The sequence below is a fragment of the Saccostrea cucullata genome, unplaced genomic scaffold (genome assembly GCF_032062105.1).
Source record: "Saccostrea cucullata isolate Sc308-1 unplaced genomic scaffold, CSIRO_AGI_Scuc_v1 ctg8175, whole genome shotgun sequence".
Taxonomy (NCBI): Eukaryota; Metazoa; Mollusca; class Bivalvia; order Ostreida; family Ostreidae; genus Saccostrea; species Saccostrea cuccullata.
The window spans coordinates 197-21,739 of NW_026927013.1; the positions used below are offsets into that span (position 1 = coordinate 197).

The 21,543-nt window shown below is 35.6% G+C and overlaps 2 protein-coding genes across 2 annotated transcripts; one reads left to right on the forward strand and one right to left on the reverse strand.

Annotated features, from left to right (window-relative positions):
* Positions 1-5,308: 5,308 nt before the first annotated feature.
* Positions 5,309-14,041, forward strand: LOC134273257 (mucin-2-like). Its single transcript, XM_062755445.1, has 4 exons — positions 5,309-5,989; positions 11,874-12,015; positions 12,092-12,175; positions 13,256-14,041. The coding sequence occupies exons 1-4, from the start codon at positions 5,309-5,311 to the stop codon at positions 13,834-13,836; spliced, it is 1,488 nt and encodes a 495-aa protein (XP_062611429.1). The 3' UTR covers positions 13,837-14,041.
* Positions 14,042-14,916: 875 nt separating this feature from the next.
* On the reverse strand, positions 14,917-21,223 carry LOC134273255 (cyclin-O-like). Its single transcript, XM_062755443.1, has 5 exons — positions 20,946-21,223; positions 18,035-18,325; positions 17,659-17,844; positions 17,342-17,544; positions 14,917-15,523 (listed from the first exon to the last, which is right to left on the reverse strand). The coding sequence occupies exons 1-5, from the start codon at positions 21,078-21,080 to the stop codon at positions 15,241-15,243; spliced, it is 1,098 nt and encodes a 365-aa protein (XP_062611427.1). The 5' UTR covers positions 21,081-21,223; the 3' UTR covers positions 14,917-15,240.
* Between the last annotated feature and the right edge of the window lie 320 nt (positions 21,224-21,543).

Sequence of the window (21,543 nt, forward strand, 5' to 3'; positions counted from 1 at the left end):
TAAACGAGTAGATTCTTGTCTAGAGATACGTGTATGTTGTACAAAAAATAAAACACAATAGGGTAAATCCATCTTATCATATAGTATAAACCGATTCTCTTTAATATCATGTGTTAAAGTCAAGATTAAAACATTTTGCACCACCCGGACCTTAAAACGTAGGGGGACCTTTTCTTATACGGGCCGGACCATTTCTTATAAAAGGCGGACCTAATATGTTATCGTATTTGGTCCGGCCGGACCTTTAAACGAGGCGGACCAAATATTATGCGACACCGTACAATGAGGATAATAACTATAAAACGGAATTAAAATGTGAACTGACAAAATAACCAATAAATATGGATTACTAAAGATGTGTCTATAGTAAGTAAACAATCCATGTGAATTAAACAGGTATTTCATGATAGAAAACTGCAATCGTATAGCAGACGATATTCAAATAGCCCTGTCATAGTAAAAATGTGTAACTACTATTAAATCCCGTTTAAAGTAAAATCCATTGATAAAACTTAGTAAACATATTCAAACATTAATTTTGTGGATATTCACAAGCAAATATAACATCGAATTGCATAACAATATACAACTTGCTCAAATACGAAACTCTGGCTAATACAAATAAGATGTCGGAGGGATGTAAACAACTTCCATGACTCCAACAATCGTGTGCAATTATGGCTATGTCAAGCGCTTATTTGACTCATAAATAATCAAGTAAAATACAGTAACATGCAAAGATTCTAAAGGTATGCACATGAATTCATAAAATATAGGATTTCCTGTATAAATCCAAACAACAAGTATGTCAAATGTGCTAAAAATAGACAACACCACGTTGAGTATATAATCAAAGGACTGAAATGTACTAGTGTCATTAATGCATAATAAAATCAACCCAGATAATTTTCCCAATAAATGTTGACACAATTAAATCATAAAAAAATAAACTAATTAATTAAATTCTACCCCAGGTCATTACAATATAAATATTTTAAAACAATAATTATAAGATTTGAAAAGGTTGTGCATCTTAAAATTGACTAAGTTCTGCGATTGATTTAGCTATAAAAGTTTACTACCTTTATTTTGCTACTTAAAACACCTTGATTAATTATTTTCAATCATACTGTTCTCTGAAATGTTCAGTTTTTTTTTCAATAATGGATACATATGTCATACACTTTCAGCTTCTCCAAAAATTGCATGAAAAAAAAACTTTTCAAATACTGTAACCATAGTAATCCTTTAAAATACTTGTGAATCCTACATTTTTAGCTCATTTGAGCTTTTCTGGTTTCCTTATCACATTACGTCTGTCGTCCATCTGTTTGTCTGGAAAGTTTTTACATTTTTAACTTCTCTACAACCACTGGGCCAATTTTAACCAATTCACATAGAAATATGTACATCTGTATGTCAGTCTGTCAATTTAACCTTGGTCATCACGGTCATATCTATTAAATGTGAAGAGACAAGGCATTTGTATTAAACATACCACGTATTAGTATTTACCTGTGACAATGGCATGATTTTTTTTACCCATGACAATTGAAGTTTGACCTACTTGCAAAAAAATTACATTGCTTTAAATTTATCATTTTGGTAGATTCATATTATACATGCATGTATATTATTACCTATGATAAGACCTTTCTAAATAAATCATGACTCGGTGACCTTGACTGAAGCTTAACCTACTTTTCAAAAATGTTGCATTTGCTTATAACTTTTGATTGAGGAGAGATATGACTTTCACATTTGACATGTACATTACTCATAAGAATTGAAGATGTTTCCCAGGATGCTATGATTTTTTACCCTATGATGTTGATGTTTTACCTAATTTTCAAAATATTTAATTAACTCTCCTAAAAGATGATGAGGCTACTGATTTGACCCCCCGGGGCAAAATGAAAATACCGAGACCTTACTGCACATCTACATGACACCACCAACCATCTCCCAAAAGATGATTAGGCTGCTGAGTAAAATGTTGAAGGAGTTCAGGGAAGAAGGGGCTTTTAGCATAAAAAATGTCATTTTTCGACACCCATTTGATCCCCAGGGGTAAAATCAAAATTCCGAAACCTTACTGCACATCCACATGACACCACCAACCATCTCCCAAAAGATGATTAGGCTGCTGAGTAAAATGTAGAAGGAGTTCAGGGAAGAAGGGGCTTTTAGCATAAAAAACGTCATTTTTCGAACCCCATTTGACCCCCAGGGGCAAAATCAAAATTCCGAAACCTTACTGCACATCTACATGACACCACCAACCATCTTTCAAAAGATGATTAGGCTGCTGAGTAAACTGTAGAAGGAGTTCAGGGAAAAAGGGGCTTTTAGCATAAAAAACGTCATTTTTCGAACCCCATTTGACCCCCCCGGGACAAAATCAAAATTCCGAAACCTTACTGCACATCTACATGACACCACCAACCATCTCTCAAAAGATGATTAGGCTGCTGAGTAAAATTTAGAAGGAGTTCAGGGAAGATGGGGCTTTTTGCATAAAAAACGTCATTTTTCGACCCCCATTTGATCCCCTGGGGCAAAATCAAAATTCCGAAACCTTACTACACATCTACATGACACCCCCAACCATCTCCCAAAAGATGATTATGCTACTGTGAAAAATGTAGGAGGAGTTCAGGGAAGAAAAGTGTGACAGACGGACGGACGGACGGACGGACATGAGTAACAACAATATACCCGAACTTTCTTTAGAAAGTGCGGGTATTATAAGTTCAATAAAGAAGTAAATTCTAAATACAATTAGACAGTTTCTAGTAATTTGTTGAATTTCATTTCGTTATGAATATGATATTTTCTCTATGTAAACAAAAACAAGGCACGAGCCTTGTTTACATTCTAAAAAACTTAAAGTTCTGTATCTCGTTTGTTAATCAATAAAGGATGTTCAAATTTTTGCTGATCATTAGATGATTCCTTAGTTAGGAATTCTAAGCAATAAAATTGGTTTAAAAATTTCAATTGAAACTGTGTCCATGTCCCTTTAAATGACATATGATCTGGCGTTTTTACTGGACACAATATGTCATAAAAATAACATCTCACTTACAAAGACACCGAAAGCGGCGGACCACAATACTTTGAATTTGCTTGTTCCTTTTAATAATGATCTAACTTCTAAGTTCTTTTCCCTTTTAATTTAGCCAATCAAAATAGTCTCTGCTCGGTATCAGTTCATACCATTTCATGAGGTGAGTTTACGCTGTTTGCGGAGATTAAAATTGTACAAATATATCATGTATATTTTGTAAATAAAGTTTCGTAGAAGACAGTGGTAATAAACAGTTTACCCGAGGTATTACTCTGACATTGTAAATGAGTGAGATTCTGAAGAGGGGGGTACACCCTGTAATTCGGAATTGGATACCTAGTGTTATTATTATACTATGGGTTGAAAAATTATTACAGAAACAAGTGTCTGTGATATATATTTAGCAATGTTAATAAAACAAAAAAAATATATATAGATTTTTTTAAGCATCAGGAAATGACGCGTGATTTGATTCACATTGAAACACAACCTGCAAATAATACCCATTTATTTAAAATCAAATTTCATTGTTGTGGAAACGTTGAAGGCAATGGACATGGGGAGTTTTGTTACATTTTCTTTGATTCTCGTGATGGGATTTGGATTATTTCTACTTAGGAAAAGTAAGATAATTTAAACATGTTAAAAGGAAGAAATATTTCAATGCGAACGATTTTCTGGTTTACTGTTGATTTGTGATCAGTAACAAATATGGTCATGCAGGCACGTAGCAACGGGGGGGGAGGGGGGGGGGCTGGCCCCCCACTTTTTTTCCAACATTACTTTTACTATTTTAAATGTTCATTGAAAGGCTGCTTGGCCCCCTCACTTTATACAACAGGAAGTTGATATCAGGGAAATAATTAATGTAGTAAAAAATTGAAACTGAGAGAAGTTGGCATTGAAAAAAGTTGGCCTCGACGTTGCCCCCCCCCCCCCCCCCGAAACCGTAGCTCAGACGGTAGATCGCTCGCTCAGTGATCGGGAGGTACGCCGCGAGTTTGAATCCCCCCCCCCCACGAAATAGGATTTTCGAGTTTTGCCATTTTCCTTTTTTTTTTACTTGTCGACTTCTTCAGATAAGTCAAAAAAAATTTTCTCTGGCTGGCCCCCCACTTTCAAAAACCATGCTACATGCCTGTCATATACCATGACCGTAGGACCCCCCCCCCCCGGATAAGTGTGCCGATATACATGTATAGATTACATAGGTTACTATAGGAAACATAGATACTATATGCTTGTGCACCCTCAATTAAAACTTTTTTTGTTTGTTTGTCAAAACGTTTTTGGTAGTTGAAAACTGAATATGTATGGTTATATCCCCAAAACTGAGAATTGCTTCTCACGGATCTACTTGAAATTCGAATTTGAATTATTTTGAATTTTGAAGTTTATCCTATGGCTTGATAGAGCTTGTTTAAATTAATTATTGATTAAACAAACATTTTTCAATTTATAATTGTCTTTTGCTCTTGAAGCCTATGCTTGCAGTACGTATTTGGTAGAAACTGTCGCAGACGACAGCCTAACCACCTCTAGCGTATACCAGGATGACAGCAGAGTCGCTGCTTCCCAAGCGAGGCTCAATCAACCGTTTGGCTGGAGTCCTCATCACCTTGAAGATCATCCCTGGATACAGGTATAGTCTCTTTAAATAGATCCTCTTTTAATGAATCATAAATATCGAGGAGCAGGGCATGTACCTGCCACTCATCTATTATATACCGGATAATAATGCCCCATGATAACCATTTGATCTCTACATACACTACAGGTCAGCTTTGGTAGAAGAGTTAGGATTAAAAAAGTGCTGACTCAGGGACTAGGAGACATTATCTATCAGGAATGGGTGACAAAATACAAAGTATTGTACAGAGACGAGACATCATCGTGGGCGACAGTACAATACGGTACTGATAACGTAAGTTCCTTTTCAAACGGTGTCAAATACCGTGTTTTATACGCTCATATAATGCAAGCAATTAAATATGCGGCATGTTACGGCGATTCTTGCCAAACAGACTTCAATCAACAGATCCTAAATTTAAAGTGGCTAATCATAGCTAACTTACAACAAAAGGAAACCCATTCCCCTCCCCTCCCCCCAAAAATAAAATGTTAATGGAAACAAGAGCACTCGCAAGGCAGAGCATCGACTCGCATAGAGCATACTTGTAGGTGTGCGTGTATCTGTAAATCAGGGGCAGCGTACTCGACGTCGAACCCGGATGTGCGATGCAAATAACTTTACTTCCGTTTTGCACAGGGCACAACCCAAATACACACCCATACACAACCCAAATACACACCCATACACAACCCAAATACACACCCATACACAACCCAAATACACACCCACACACAACCCAAATACATGTACACACCCATACACAACCCAAATTCACACCCATACAAAACCCAAATACACATCCGTACACAACCCAAAACACACCCATACACAACCCAAAACACACCAACACAACCCAAATACACACCCACACACAACCCAAATACATGTACACACCCATACACAACCCAAATACACACCCATACAAACCCAAATACACACCCATACACAACCCAAATACACACCCATACACAACCCAAATACACACCTATACACAACCCAAATGCACACCCATACACAACCCAAATACACATCCATACACAACCCAAAACACACCCTCACACAACCCAAATACACACCCACACAACCCAAATACACACCCATACACAATCAAAATACACACCAATACAAAACCCAAATACACACCCATACACAACTCAAATACACAACCACACACAACCCAAATACACATTCATACACAACCCAAATACACACCCATACACAAACCAAACATCCATACACAACCCAAATACACATCCACACACAACCCAAATACTATTAGTTACACAGTCAGTTAGTGACCTAATACGGATTCATACAGGGTGTGAAATGGAAATCCGTATTGGGCGAGGCGAAGCCGAGTCCCAATACGGATTTCCATTTCACACCCTGTATGAATCCGTATTAGGTCACTAACTGACTGTGTTACGAATTTATCCCGCTGAAGACCTTTTTCAATATAAAAAATATTTGCATATTATGAAACTATTAGTTTTAATCCAATAACAATCAACATAAAATATCGTTAAGGTAACAAGAAATTTAACTAAACTACCTACGTAAACCGTTTCTTAGCCGCCATTTTTATTTACAATAACAACGCTTCGAACGGAATCGCGTGCCCGATTTTCATATTACGCCTCGACGGAGACGTAATATGAAAACGGAGACGTAATACGGAAAATTTCAGGGCGTCATGTGATTAGCTTCTATCCAATCAGTAATCGACAAATTTGTCTGAAGCGGGATAAACATCCATACACAACCCAAATACACACCCATACACACCCCCACACCGAAATACACACCACACACACGATTACTTTATCCCCTTCAACCCAAATACACACCCATACACACGATTACTGTATCCCAAATACACACTCACACACACGATTACTGTATCCACTTCAGCTCTGTTGCGAGAGGATAACAAGTGAATTTCTGTCTGAAAAGGTGCACTGTTCTGAGGGCGCCAACCAGCTGGAACTGTGGAGCGCCAAATTCAATATCCCAGACAAGGGAAAACAAATGAGCATGTTTTTAAATCAAGACAGACTTCGGCATTTACTTCGGCGCTTTACTAGATTCCCTCCAACTCCGTTGCGAGGGGAAAAATATGAAGTTATTTGAAATTATCTAGTTCATCGTGCTAAACAACAAAACAGTCGAACGAATCTCGACTGTCTAGTCCCGCTATATATAATTCAGTTTAAAAAAATCAATTTTTCAAAATACCATTTGTCTAGTTTGGATCTACTGATGAGACAGCAAATATTTGATTAGAATTAGAAGCCACTGTGGAAAATGTTTGACATTTACTTTCTATTTTTGTGACAATCTCTCATACTAGTGTCAAAAGATTCATAGCTGGATTCATATTCTGGTTTATCGATTGATTAATAAATTTACTTATCAAAATGACAGTAACTTTGTTAGTAACAAAATATATGCACCATTTCTAATCTGTCCAACACACAACTAAAAGAATAAAAGATATAACTTTATTCTCATTATAAAGTTCCCATTTGTCAGAAGAGTATAATTTAAACTCAGGTCCGTGGGCCACAGCACACATCTGACTCCCCCTGATCCTCCTTTTATTCACTTATTCACAAGAAAAGTTGTTATGCGATTTGTGGTTCTACCCTTGCCCCCAGAGGGCCAGGATCATGAAATAATTTCATGTGAATCTACGCATCATGCATTTTTTATGCATATTGTATTATTGTATCATTATGACTTAAATAATGATATTTAAATGATACCGGTTAATAATATCATCTTGTCAGTGATTAGGTAAGAAGTTTTAGACAGTTTAAATCGGCAAATACTCTGATCCCTGCGATTTTTATAGCTGTCAAATAATTTTCTGTACAACCGTTTTGGGTTTTGGACGTTGTAATTCCGGGGACTTCCGTGATTACAAGAATTAAACGAGCGAAAATGCCGGAAATAATTATTTAAAAATATAAGATGGATGAAAAGTTTATACCTGAGGATTTTTATCATTGTATAAGAATTATTTGCAGAGATGGGGATTCGTAATTCAGCTGGTAAGCGGCGCATATAACTTTTAAAAGGAAAAAAATCGAGTCTGGGGCACGGAAAGGGGCAAATGAAGTTGCAAGCCTTGTATAGCGGAGCGGATAGTGGGGAAAATATTTCACTTGCGGATACAAGCACCAAATTTTGCAAGAAGGTTCTTTGACTATTAATGAAATAAGAAAAATCGTTGGCCACTCAAGTTTCGTCCATTTTCAAGATGGCCGCCACTTATTTCAAAATGGCGCCTTTTTTCATAATTTTTCCTAATATTTTCATCCTTCCTGGGTAATACTTTTATTTCTTCTAAAATAATACAAGGGAACTTGGTGCATGATATAATTTGAGCTCCATTTTATATATACATTCACTGCGCATGCGCTTAAATACAAACAAAAGCTGTTTTAAGACATGACTGAATTAATCTTCTGAAACGTGTATAGCTGCATAAAGCAATGTAAGGTAACCCTGACCTGAAGCAGTTCAAGTTATATTACACCAACATTTTAACAGTTCTTGACATGATGCACAATTGCTGGCAAGAATGTATTGTTGGGCACAAAATCCACGGTTTTTTTTACTCAACCCTAACTGGAAGGTGAGGGTAAAGTTAGCCACTTGCATACTTGTAGTGACTGACCCGTTGATTGACCATCATGCAATCCAGGTCTCCAAATCTGCTTTAGAAGAGCAGCTCTTTATATAGGGAGGGGATCAAGGCAAGCGTCATTAATGCTATTCGCATTGCTGATTGTACATGATGACAACAAATTCTTCCAGTGCATTGATTAAAAGTATGACAAGGGGTGCTTCAAAATTGGATCTGAATATTTCTTTGGCGTTCTCAAATATATTCATGACCTGTCATGCTGTCTTTTTACCTTCCAAACAAAGGCCGACACTGTATCACTACCCGTGAATGCATGAAAGAATGGTAATGCATTTGATATGGTTCCATGCAGTGATCTAATTACATCATAAATTGTTATTCATCTCAAATCCTTGCCCTTTCAAAATGTCATTCATTACTGATCCACATTTAAATCATCAAAAGAGTTACACAACAACGTCCGTATCCGAACTAACCATGTAGATTGATCTGTGCTGCTACCACCCAGTGATGCATTTTTTGCGTGAAGGAACATACGGCTGTCAGCTTCTTCATGTTAGCAAAGCGGTATAAAGTTGGTATCTATAGATTTGCTTATATTGACAGTTTTCCCCTTTTTACTACAATGATATTTGCCTCTGTAAAGGTGAATATAATTCTGCCTGCTAACACCCCCCCCCCCGACCAATTCAGTTTTGTTCTTGTCACACTGACAGAAAGTGTTCCATGACTTTGGTGGTTTAGTGTTCCTATTTACTTTTCGTCTAGACCCATGCCACATTTCTTTTCAGTTTCTGCCTTAAAACTATCCTTTTTCTGAACACGGAAGATAGTGTTTACCCTCAATTTACCTTTTACAAGAGAATTAATGTGCAAAAGGATAATTAATGACATTGGCATATTTGTTAAAATTTCCGGTTGTTTAGAATTGACTAATGATGCACTGTCAATTACAAAAGCTGTTTCAATGATATAACTGACAATCTTCTGTCAGTACATTATTTGGCAACTCTTTTCCTGCTTCCAAAATAGGCATCAATTGAAATTTAAAACATTATTAAAAAAAACATTTTGTGAAAGAGAGAGAGAGGTGTCCTGGTTTTCATGATCAGAAAGTTTTTGTACATCGCATTGCCTACTATGACAGAAAATAAATAACAGAAAAACAGCTATAGTCATCTTCAAAATTTGCCAACTTTGACTTTGAAGAATCAGAATTTAGTTTTAGACTGAATATGCGAAAATTATCCTTCTGAACAAGTTCAGAAAACCTTGATTATCACCTTCAGATACTCTTAAAAGGAATACCAAATATTGTTCTTTCCCAATGTATCCCTTTTTTAATATTTCATCCTGCAGTTTCATAAGTTTCGACAACAACTATAAATATCCTGCACTTTCAGTTTCGACAACAACTATAAAGATCAAGCAACTCAAACGGATTTTCCATTTCCAAAATTATACATGTAGGCATAGCCCGATTTACTTGTGAAAAAACTTTCTTGAGCAGCATGACTTTCTTCGTGATGTTTTTCTTCTTCTCTTGAACATTTCAACATATTCATTTGAACTCTTTAGTAAGTTTGCTGATTTCTGGACCAGCAACCACCTTTAATGCAGCTGGATCTTCCGCTAACCATCCCCTGATCTTCTGTTACATGTAACCATCACTTTTTACAAATTGCATTGTTCTGTTCATGGGCTTGACCAATGGCAAAATTTGAAAACTATTATTTTTCCTTAGTTCTAAGTATTCCTTTTTTAATTTATCACTAAACATATGTCCTGGTGTTTTGACATTGCACCCAAAGGTGAAATGGTACCCATCGAACATATTTGATGTGACCAACGGCAATTACTAGCATTCTTTGTAAAGCCTAACATCTGATTCTCTGCAAGACCTTACAAAGTAAAGACAACGAGTTCCAACAGAATTCTTTACAAAAATTCAAATTGTGATTTTTTTTGTTTTGAATCTATTTCAATTTCATCACAATTATTGAGTTCCTTTGCATTTTGGTCTGCCTTTTTATTAAGTCATACAGACAGCAGGTAGTAATTTGACTATCTTGTCTTCTTTTAGCAAGATTTAAAAAATGCTAGGAAAGACTCAGCAGTTCCAGAATATGCAACTTCTGCTTGAATCAATGCAGTCATCCAGCCGCTTCCTTTCAACAAATCACCAAGCAGTTTTTAAGCTGCTATTTCAATATGGAATCCATTGAACAAATTGACAACATATCTATCTTCACCATAAATTTCCAGTCATATCTGTTGGTTACAAGCAGCTTTTTTAGCCATCACAGGCGTTTGTTTTAATTTTTAAAAGGATGATGCTGACTTCACAGTCCATGGCATTCTTCATTTTGGTTAGCGAATGGTTACCTGTTGTTTTATGTCATAGATACAACATTGATTCATTTCCTTTTTTTAACGTTCCTTAAAGGATTATTTCACACATTGAAATTAAAGGTTGTTTAAAAGAATATTTCAATCAATGCTATTTTATGTTCTCCAAAGGATTATTTCATTTATTGAGATTTTACGTGCGTTGGATGAGAGTTTCACTCCATGATATTTTATGTTTCTAGAGGAATTAGTTTACTTATTGAGGGCTTTCAAATACAAAACTTTACTTGGTATTCAGGTCCAAGATAGTGAGGGAACGCCTGCAAGGCTTTTTGTAAAATACCTTTTACAAGTTTTTTTTTTTAAATGGCTTCTTGCTACTGTGATAATGTCGTTAATATCTACAATAGGGAACGATATTTTGTGTTATAAGAAAATCATTTTGTCTTAAGTTATATTTATAGCATTTAAGCTAGAATATGATTTTTATAGTCTTTTTAAAATTTTTTAGATATATTTAAGCGGCCAAAGTATAATTAATTTGGTTGTAAGAGAATGTATGATAGGCCAAACTGCCTGAAAATGTCGCCATTTTGTTTTAGTGGCGGCCATCTTGAAAATTGCGGAAATCGCGGTGGCCAACGATGTTTTTAGATTTAGTAGTATCAGGTAGACATTTGTACCAAATTTCATGCTTGTATCCACAAGTGAACTTTTTTGCTGAAATTTTGATCTAAGCCGCTACACTATTGTTTCTTTTTAGTATACAGTGGGATATGTCATTTTTAAAGCGTGCGTAAAATCGAATTTCCGTGACATTCTAGTGCATATGAAGCAGAAAGGTTTACAAAAAGCTAAAAATTAACACTGCACACTGAAAAAAAATTGTTACGAGTATAGTTCGAATTTCCTCGACAATACATTATATAGAAAATATACAGTATCCTTGACCCAAGCGCCTATGAGTAAAACTTTAAAATCCATATGTATGCAATTTAGCTTTATTATTTTGAAAAAAAAATACACACGTTGGTAATTGATTTATAAATGTAGTTTGAGTGAGAACATAGACAGACCATGCATTTATATACAGAATTTTCTTTAGAAAGTGTGGGTATGATGAAGACTCTAACACAAACTTGAATTCGAAATTGTGTGATATTTTGCAGGAATTCCCTGCCAATTACGATTATTCCACAACTGTTAAAAACACCCTTCCGTCAACTATCAGCGCCACCTACCTTAGGTTATATCCCACACAGTGTAACAACTTCTGTAGTCTGCGGTTTGATGTTATCGGATGTGATGAAGGTACTGCAAATCTGTGAACTCTGGTAGATTCCCCTTCTTTGTTATTCAATGAGAAAACATTACGTTTTGTTTTCAGTGACGACAACAACACTGCAGACGACAACAACAGTTTTAACTTCACAAATACCCGAAGAAACAACATCCCTATCAACTGTAACAAGTAGGTTACATCAACAGCACTTAACAGTTTTCTGTTCTTATTAGTCCCCTACCGGTGAAACCGGTTTCCTCTGAGTCTGTCTGTCTGTCTAGCTGTCTGTTCCTCCCTCTAGCTGCCTGCCAGTCTGTCCCACTTGGTTTTCCGCACTTTTTTTCCCTAAACGCTTGCAGATATTGAACTGATTTTTGATATGCGAGTGCATCTTAATGAGTTACAGATTTCGCTCCGCTTCATTGATGTTTGAAGGAATTATGACTTTAAAATTTCAAATACTTTTTTTTACGATCGGGTTCGTGCTGCATTAAATTAATCTCCATGCAGAGTTGTCATTCGTTACTCTATCAGACACTACATGTTTTTGCCGATTGTGAATAAAAGTTCCAAGCGAGATTATCATTTAAAAATTATTGATTTGAAACTTGCTGGGTAGGTATATAGCTACTAACTAAAATTAAATTGCTTTTTAAACAATGTAAAATGAGTTGTTCTGTTCTGATCAGAGCATGAATGCATCAGTCATTCAACAAAAAATGACCAATAACGATTTTTTCATATCGAATATCGAATCTACCTTTGCAATATTAGAATTAAAATTTTTAAAATCGATTTCAACTCAAATTCAAACTAGACACATGGTTTTGTAAATATTTAATGATATATTTGTTGTTTAAGTTTTGATATTAGCATAGTACAATTTTTATTTTAAAAACGTACTACCCTATTCTCTATTGAGAACTCGATGGCTCGTTTCAATACTGTAGTATTGAATCGAGCCATCGACCTCTCAATAGAGAATAGTACTACCCTTAAAAACATGATGCCGCTTCATTCATTTTACAAATATCAAGATAAAATTTTCAGCCGTATCGGCGTTCCGAGTCGCTTGAAAGGAATCTTAAAGTAAAGTTTTTTTCCCTACATACAAGAAATAAAACCACTCCTCGCAAAGAAATGCACAGATCGTCTTCCATGCGAAATCAAGTACTTCTGCGACAAGTACTAATTTACAATCCACAATATAGTTTTGATCCATGTTGACACTGATTGTTTTAATATCATGTTAAATTGTTCTTTGTACAGTACCCGTAACAGAAGGACTCATAACAAAAGAGCTTGATACCGATACTACCACCACAACCACCGCTAAGGATCAAACCACACATGTAGTATCGACAGAACAGGGCAACACACGTGTAGTATCGTCAGAACAGAGCAACACACGTGTTGTATCGAAAGAACAGAGCAACACACGTGTAGTATCGACAGAACAGAGCAACACACATGTATCATCAGAGCAGAGCAACATACTAGTAGTATCGACAGAACAGAGCAACATACATGAAGTTTCGTCAGGTTCTCTTTGTCTATGTACCTGCACAGAGGAAGACAATTCAACATTAACTAAACCGGAACTGGAAGTGAGAATATCAGACATTATAGAGAATCTGGAGGTTCCTAAAAATACAACATCCAGCTTTATAAGGAAGAAGATATCTGTCTATGACAGACGCCCGGATGCGGTGTACGTAGGGTCTTTAGGGATAGCAGTAATATGTTTCATTGCTATTTTAATTGTTGTTCCGGATATTGTGTCTGTTTTTTGTTATATTACGACTCGAAACGAAAAGGAGTTGTCAAGATCTTTCCTAAATAACGAATAACTAAAGAAAGGAAAAAAATTGTAAATCTTTTTGTTGTAGATTTAAGAAATCTATTTATTAATAATAACCTATTATGACTAATTTACCCTTAAAATGATATGGATAGTTTTCGTGCGATTCGTTTTAACTTCGAGTTATTTCCCTTAGCCGCCATCTTGAAGGTTTAACTAGTAAATTTTTATGATTGAGCAACCAATTTTAAATATGTAAGTCAGAAATATATTGGCAAAAAGTCTTTGAAACTAAAATTACGATTAAAAAAATAAGGATAAGATATACTAGTATTTTTAGAAATTCTGTGTAATATGGATTTGTTTGCCTCCAAAATGGCGACCAATGGGAAATACGTATATAAATCTGGCTAAACTCGTATCTTTCGAATACCATCTATACAATTTCTACTGCTTTGGAACAAACATCTTGATTCAAGACTTCAGTAAATTTAAAATACAAGTAGTGCTGCTGTTTCGAATATCTCAATTCTCACAACATAAAAATTTCAGAAATAAGAGCGAAATTTTAAACGCTAGATAGTGTAAAGAATTTAAGATATTTGACTAAAATACGCCATACATGTATACTACTTCATCAACATTTATTTAATCAAGTAAAGCACATGTCCTTGTCAACCGACATCTATTATTTTAAAAATAAGAAGGAAAGTATTTTGTTTTTATCTTAACTCATTTTTATTTATGGCAAATAACAGAAAATTTGCAATAATAGCAAAATCTTTATAACATTACAGGCAAGTTAAGTATATCTCAACTCTCATACATTCTCACGCCACATAGTATTCTTATTTGCTTCTTGTACATCAAGATATGGTTAATTATCGTTACTGATTTACAAATAATCTGTTTGCTTAAAAAATATATACAATGATCTAATGGATACTCTACACTGAGAGGTAGAGCACACAACGCACTGCCAGAAAGTAAACGGTATTATGATTAATATTGGTATCTATTTGAAATAATTTTCATGAAACAAAATACAGAAACTTCAACCTATTATATAACTATACAAAACATATAAAAATAGAAATTTGTATTACATGTAAAGCACTTTTTATGCATAATGAATGTCATTAACACAATAAAGGAAAGGAATTTTTCACTGACTTGTACAGAGAATTCACAAAGATCGGGGAGAAACATCCAAAAATGTTAAGTGACAAAAGTTAAGACACGAGTTTCATGTTTAATTTTTGTTGTTGTTGTTTTTTTTTTTTTTTTTTTTGCTTCCATTAGGAAAACAAAAATAAAAACAATGTCTGATGTTTTACCAGTTAACATATAAATCAAAAACTATTTCGTACAACAGAAAAATAACTGTACAAGTCTAATTACAATGGTCCTCATGTTTACCCCAATCTTGCCACAACCAAGACTTATAGTTCAATTATTCCTGTCCATACATATTAGAGTAGTGATCACAGATACTGATAATTTCCGGAAAACTTTGCTGGAGATTTTCAGTAAATAGTCTAACTTCCTGATATACATGCTGGAAATCCTCCCGAGTAAAGAAGAGTCCTGCGGGAAGGAAGTTACCGTCGTCCGTATTGACTTGTTCTACTGCAGACTTCCATATGCACAGAGCCAACATGGAGGGACGAAGCTGACTAAGCTCGTAGTCCTGCAACGAGAGCTCCAACAGACATCTCGCCATTGCTCGTGCCTGCCTGGAATTATTTTTTTTTCATTTTACCTCATCTATAAACCCCATGATGTGATATTTATAAGCGTTTTCATAGTTTAACATTTCAGATATGCATGCATGTGCATAATATAGTCATTTTAGCGGGAGGTCAACATTACCGCTACATCGCCAAAATTTCAACTCATTACCGCTACATTTTTTTCAAAATTTCAACCGATCATTACCGCTATATTTTTTTGGCCCAAAACAACTCATTATCTTTACATATAGAATCAGCCAGGTATGGTACGGAATACGAGTTCCAATCACGAATTACTTTACAAGACAGCAGTATGTCAAGCAAATGACATTCAAAGCTTTAGCGATTGTGTAAAGACATTGTAAAGACTGAGTTCTATGACCAGTGCTTGATTTTAAAATTTTTGAAGTGTTTTATAAAATAAAATAGATTTTAAATAAAAAAAAAAATTAAAAAAAAAACACCTTGCTCAAAGTCCTACTTTCACTTCCAAGGTGAGCAGAGGAAACAGACTTATCCTTGTATATGTTGTATTTTAAATCAATCTGTCCACGCAAGAGTAGCTGGCTGACAAAACAGGCAATGTAAGTTTTTTTGTAGCGGTAATGACTATGTAGCGGTAATGAAAATTTCAAAAATGTAGCGGTAATGATACGCACCCATTTTAGCGAAGAAACATTAGGAGGTCTATTTAAAAGTGTTTTGTAACAACATACGAACTAAGTTAAACAAAATAAGGCACACCTTCTCTGGTCCAGTGGTTCTTGAGAAGAAGTTTCAAATATGTCGTTACTTTTTCCAATAATTCATTATTTCTAGCCCTTCATTTGAACAAACTTGATTTCAATTACTCGAAGATGCTTTTATAGTAAGGTTGGTTGAAATTGGCCCGGAGATTACCTTGAAGAGAAGTTGCAAGTTCACAGACAAATTGAAAGACGGACCCGCATGACAAACATTCTCACTTATGCTTTTGGCTGAGAGATAAATATATAATTTGGTCTTTTTTGCAGATTTAAACACAGCGCTAACTCACCTATAAGTGTACCACTAGTATGTAATAACTAATAAGTGAATTGTCACAGCAACCATGACCAAGAATTTTGACAAAACTACATGTATTGGCCACAAACAATATTTGAGTTCATTTGACTTCAAGTCTATACATCATTTCATTGAATTTGATTGAAATCTATTAAAATGGTACGTACACTTTTTTCAATGCAGATTATTGAATACTGTCACCTTGAAATTTTCAAAATGATCTTTGTTTATTATTATGAAACATCCAATTGTCATGATTAAATCTGACAAAGTAGGATAATCTAGAGTTGTTTTAGAAGACGATTATACAAAACACAAAGATTTATCTTCAAACCAAGTGACCTTGACCTTGTCCAAACTCTGGTTAATAATGGCCACTTATCCAGTGTAGAAAATTATATTATACTTTCGTGTAAATTGATTGAATCTGATTCGTCAAGAAATACTTGTTAAAAACACTATCACATGTACCCGCTGAATAATGAAGCCATTACATTGCTTGACGACAGTGATATTCCAAAAATGTTGACTGCGCAGAATATATCTATATACGCGCAAGCTTAATTAAGGTTCACTGTTATTTCTATTTGTATAAAACAATATTATAGTAAATATTGCATGTACTTGAGTGTAAAATTGAAACTCTAACCCCTTGAAAACCATTGTGAACCTCGGCTGCGCATTGGTTGACAATGGTTTTCTTGGGATAAAAAATTTCAATGTTACACTCTACATACAATATTTTTATAATATTACCTGGTATTTATTGGTACATACCTCAGACGATCCCCTTGGAAACCAGTGAAGTTGCTGATGACACATGATGAGAAATATTCCAGGAAGTATTGAGAGGTGGGAACCAGCAAATCAAATCGGAGTGCATTCAGAATGACCCGTTCCAGCTGCTTTACCTGGTCACGTGAGTACACGTCATCACATCCACTCAAGAGGTCTTTAATTTCAGGAGGATGTATTTCTTCCTGTTGATCATTCATAAATGGTAAATATCTTAGCCTTTAATTAAAATATAGTCACATCACAGACCTTTTTAAAGACATATACATATACATCCTAGTTTTTGGCAATTTACTTACAGATTTACATGCTATCAACAACGAGGTTATTCCGAGAAGCTGAAGATAGTCTCGCGAGGCTTGCATGAGATCTAGGACTCGATCAACGATATTGACCGCCACAAAGAGGGTGTCCTGACAAAGGTTTAATTGGTGGTGAATCCCCGTTAACCAGCTGATCAGGAGTCCGCGCATTCCTGGAGTTACCTATCGTGCAAAAAACTATTAATAAAGTTAAAAAATTTGCTAAATTGGCGGGAATTTCACTGAAACACAAAAAAATGAATTTAAAAGTAATATTTTAAATTCATGATTTGTAGATGCAGATCGAAATTTTAGATCTTAATTAAGTGCACAATGTGTTTTTATCACTGGCTAGTTTCCCAAGACATCTTACCTCTGGTTGGTTATCCAGACATGACGTCACTTGATACTTGTATTCTATACTCAGGCGGTGTTGATAGATTTCGTCCAGATGTTCCTCAAATCCAGAGTGATCTGCAGTCTGAATAGTACAGGGTCGAAACTGGAAACTCTCAAGGTCATCTGGGGTCAAATAGACTTTGTCCATCCTCCAGTCTAGCACGCTTTCCAGACATTGGAGATGAAGTCCCTCGTTGTATCCGGAGTCCACTAAGGATGGATCCTGGGTATCCGTGTCTGACGGGGTACACGGACCATTTATCATCTAAAATACAAAGGACTGAAAATAGTACATGTACAGATTCCCCTCGACATTATGAGTATAAAATAAAATGAATTTGAAGTAAGAAAATCCATAGAAATGTGAATCACTATCTACAACATTGGTTAGGAATAAATAGATAGCATATGGTCAAGTACATGTAGATGTCTCCGTCCTTACTAGACCGAAATAGGAGCATTTCCAGCTTAGTTTGGACTTTCAGTAAGGCGTGGCATTCTCGACATTACATAGTTAGCTTTTGAAATTTTGAAATCAGCTTTCCTTCACTGTTGAAATATACATGGGATAGAAATTCAGGCAAATGCCAAATACTAGTAGTGTATCGAATAACAATTACATGTACATTGTTTCGTCCTGCAAAGAGGTGGGGTAAATTGTCGTCTAATCGTTGTCAACAATAATTTAAAGTTCTTGATGTTATTCATTTCTTAACCAATGAGAATCTATTGCCATTTCACAGGCGGTAAACATGTAGCGCCGAGAATGCCACGCCTTGCTGAAAGGCCAAACTAAGCTGGAAATGGTTCTATCTGACGTGTTCCAAGCTTTTTAACAATTTTGGGGTTTTTTACGTGCCAGGAAAATCCTAGCCTATAAAATATCAAAATTGTAAAAAAAAAAAAATAATAAAAAAAATAAACAAAAAATAAAAAACCTGGAAATCGTCAGATATTTCAGACTATGTCTTTAAGCACTCAATGCATAAACACATCGGTAAAGAAAGGCTCAAAATTTACTTTAGAATTGAGCTGTGTGTGAAAACCGTTACAATTTTCCTATCCGCACCAAAAAAAAAAACACGTATACCAAGTCGACAATCTGCATCACGATGTTCACTCATCAGAAATATTTCTCAGATGGAGGGATCAAATGACTGCCACACTGAGTATGAAACCTTTGATTTTTCATCCATTTAACTGAAACCGGACCTTTTTGTACTTTCAAAATCTTCAGATTGGTCATTTATCCAGAAACTACATGCTTATTTTTACATACCAGTAGCACAACAGACTTGATCACATGACCGACACAGAGGCATAGGCGTCGGAACCGGGGGAGGGGGGTGCTAGGGGGGCTTAAACCCCTTTTTTGCAAATATAGGCATAGTATAGGCATTGCAAATTGGGGCGTAGGTTTAGCCCCCTCCCCCACTTTCAAAAGACACTTTGAAGTTTAGCTCAAAAAAGGGTATGTGATCGTGGTTTCGAAAAATTTTGGTACTGAAAAACGTTCGAGCTTTAAACCCCCCTTTCTCCCTTGCCCCCCCCCCCCCCCCCCCCCCCCCCCGAAATAGTTTTTTTTTATAGGTTTGTAATAAAATTCTCTTTCACTTAACCCCCCCCCCTCCCCCTTTCATTTTGCTTCCGACGCCAATGAGAGGTGCACGCTAATTTTGTGATTAGAGCCGTAAGCACATGCAGTCATTTTAGAAATAGACATGATCGTTATTTTTGGCAAGAATGGGTCTTAATGAAAATCAAATTTACTGGTTTCGCCAGTACAAGTTTTGGTTCAGGTCGGGCTTAATAAGTCACGACTAAATGTTCTCTTCTAAGAGGAACTGAAGAATCTGATAACTATAAACTATAGAGCTGTGTCAGTTATTATCTTTTAATAATATGAAAGCCTGTTGACGATTAAGTTTATATCATAGGGATTTATTATAGAGATTTCAACAGTCTTGTTTAGCATTCAAAATATTCAATGATCAATAAAATGACTTTGAATGCAAATACAACTTCTCTTTTCGTCGTTTTTTTTTTTGTCTGACAAATATCAAACCAATCATGGATTCTTGTTTTTAGGATAATAGAGTAACATTTTGGAAATTTTACCTGCACTACTTGTAAATCAGTCCAAAAAACCTTATAGTACGTAGCGCGACACCTATACATTAAATGTGAACTGAAGAATTTATACAAAAATTAACACTGCATGAGGGTAAGCTAAATATTTTAAAGAGGATAAGATAATTTTAAAAATTAATATTTAGTACATAAAACCATAATTTAAAGGTAAATTAGAACTGAAAAGATAGGAGAGGAAACCACTCTTTCCTGTATACGCACTATCATGATTTATATAAAGACTGCAAGGTTTGCGTCCGGTATTTCATTCAGTGACTACTGGCTTTTTGTAAAAACATTGAGACCAGCGTGTTCCAGTCTTTACACAGGGCTTTTGTCAGCAATGCGACGTGTAGTCTATTTTTGTCTCAAAGGATTCACTGATGAACACAGTTTGAAAAAAAATATCAAGGCCGCTCTTGGTCAAAACTAAGTGAAGTGAAGCTCCTGATTACATTTCAAAACTGCTTAATCCTGTCATCAAATGCTTTTTTGTAAACCAAAACTGTTTTACTATGTTTTACCACTGTATGCTCATTTGTAATTTCTGAAAGTATACTTGACAAACTCCGCTGCGCAAAATCAAAAAAAGTCAAGCACCTGCAGCAATTGCATGAAATAATAAATACAACAAACTTTGAACGCAGCTCTGTACTGACAACATTTGTGAGAAGTTGGCTCATTCAACAATATACTGTATAATGCTACATTAATTATATACCATCTTGATCAGCTGATCGCTGTTACAGACTTACCACCTCCCTCCCGCACATCTTGGGTTCATCTTCTTCCTGTTTGATGTCCAGCCAGTCCAAGGGTAAAGGGGGGCTGTAGGAACATGGCACCCCTTCCGTGTCCCTCCCGATATCGGGGGAACGTGGTTGGCTCATCCCCTCAATCTCCTAGCATTATCATTAACGTGCTCTTGTTTTCATTTGACGCAACGTAAAAGAAAGTCGGGTATTGGACGAGTCCAAATGTTTACAGGGGTGACAACCTCGTGTGAAGACTCGGCTTTGTTCTACACAAAAAGGCCTCGACAGAGCTGCTCTAACTTTTAGATGACTTTAAAATGGACCTGTCATAGGCGGATACATGAGAAAATAAAACCGTTTTATGGAACCAGACAATGAAAGTTATTGGGGCAGCAAAAATCCGAAGAAGTTGATATTTCATCACATCCTTTTTCTTTTCTTTTTAGACATATGTAAACATTTTGTTACAGTGTACATTGTAAAACCCATATAGATTTTTTAAATTGGTTTACATTTGTTTAAGAATGCTTTACTTAGCATTAAATTTCAATGCAGATTCTGGGATTTCAAATGAAAATTAAAGCTGAGTCGATAAGGA

Bases quoted from the DNA above. Each gene is read 5' to 3' on its own strand.
- LOC134273257 (XM_062755445.1), top strand. From the start codon at position 5,309: ATGCAAATAACTTTACTTCCGTTTTGCACAGGGCACAACCCAAATACA. The intron at 12,016-12,091 runs GTACTGCAAATC...TTTTGTTTTCAG, and splicing joins TGTTATCGGATGTGATGAAG to TGACGACAACAACACTGCAG. The intron at 12,176-13,255 runs GTAGGTTACATC...TTCTTTGTACAG, and splicing joins ATCCCTATCAACTGTAACAA to TACCCGTAACAGAAGGACTC.
- LOC134273255 (XM_062755443.1), bottom strand. From the start codon at position 21,080: ATGAGCCAACCACGTTCCCCCGATATCGGGAGGGACACGGAAGGGGTG. The intron at 17,845-18,034 runs GTAAGATGTCTT...TTTGCACGATAG, and splicing joins GTCTGGATAACCAACCAGAG to GTAACTCCAGGAATGCGCGG. The intron at 15,524-17,341 runs GTATGTACCAAT...AAATAATTCCAG, and splicing joins TTCCAAGGGGATCGTCTGAG to GCAGGCACGAGCAATGGCGA.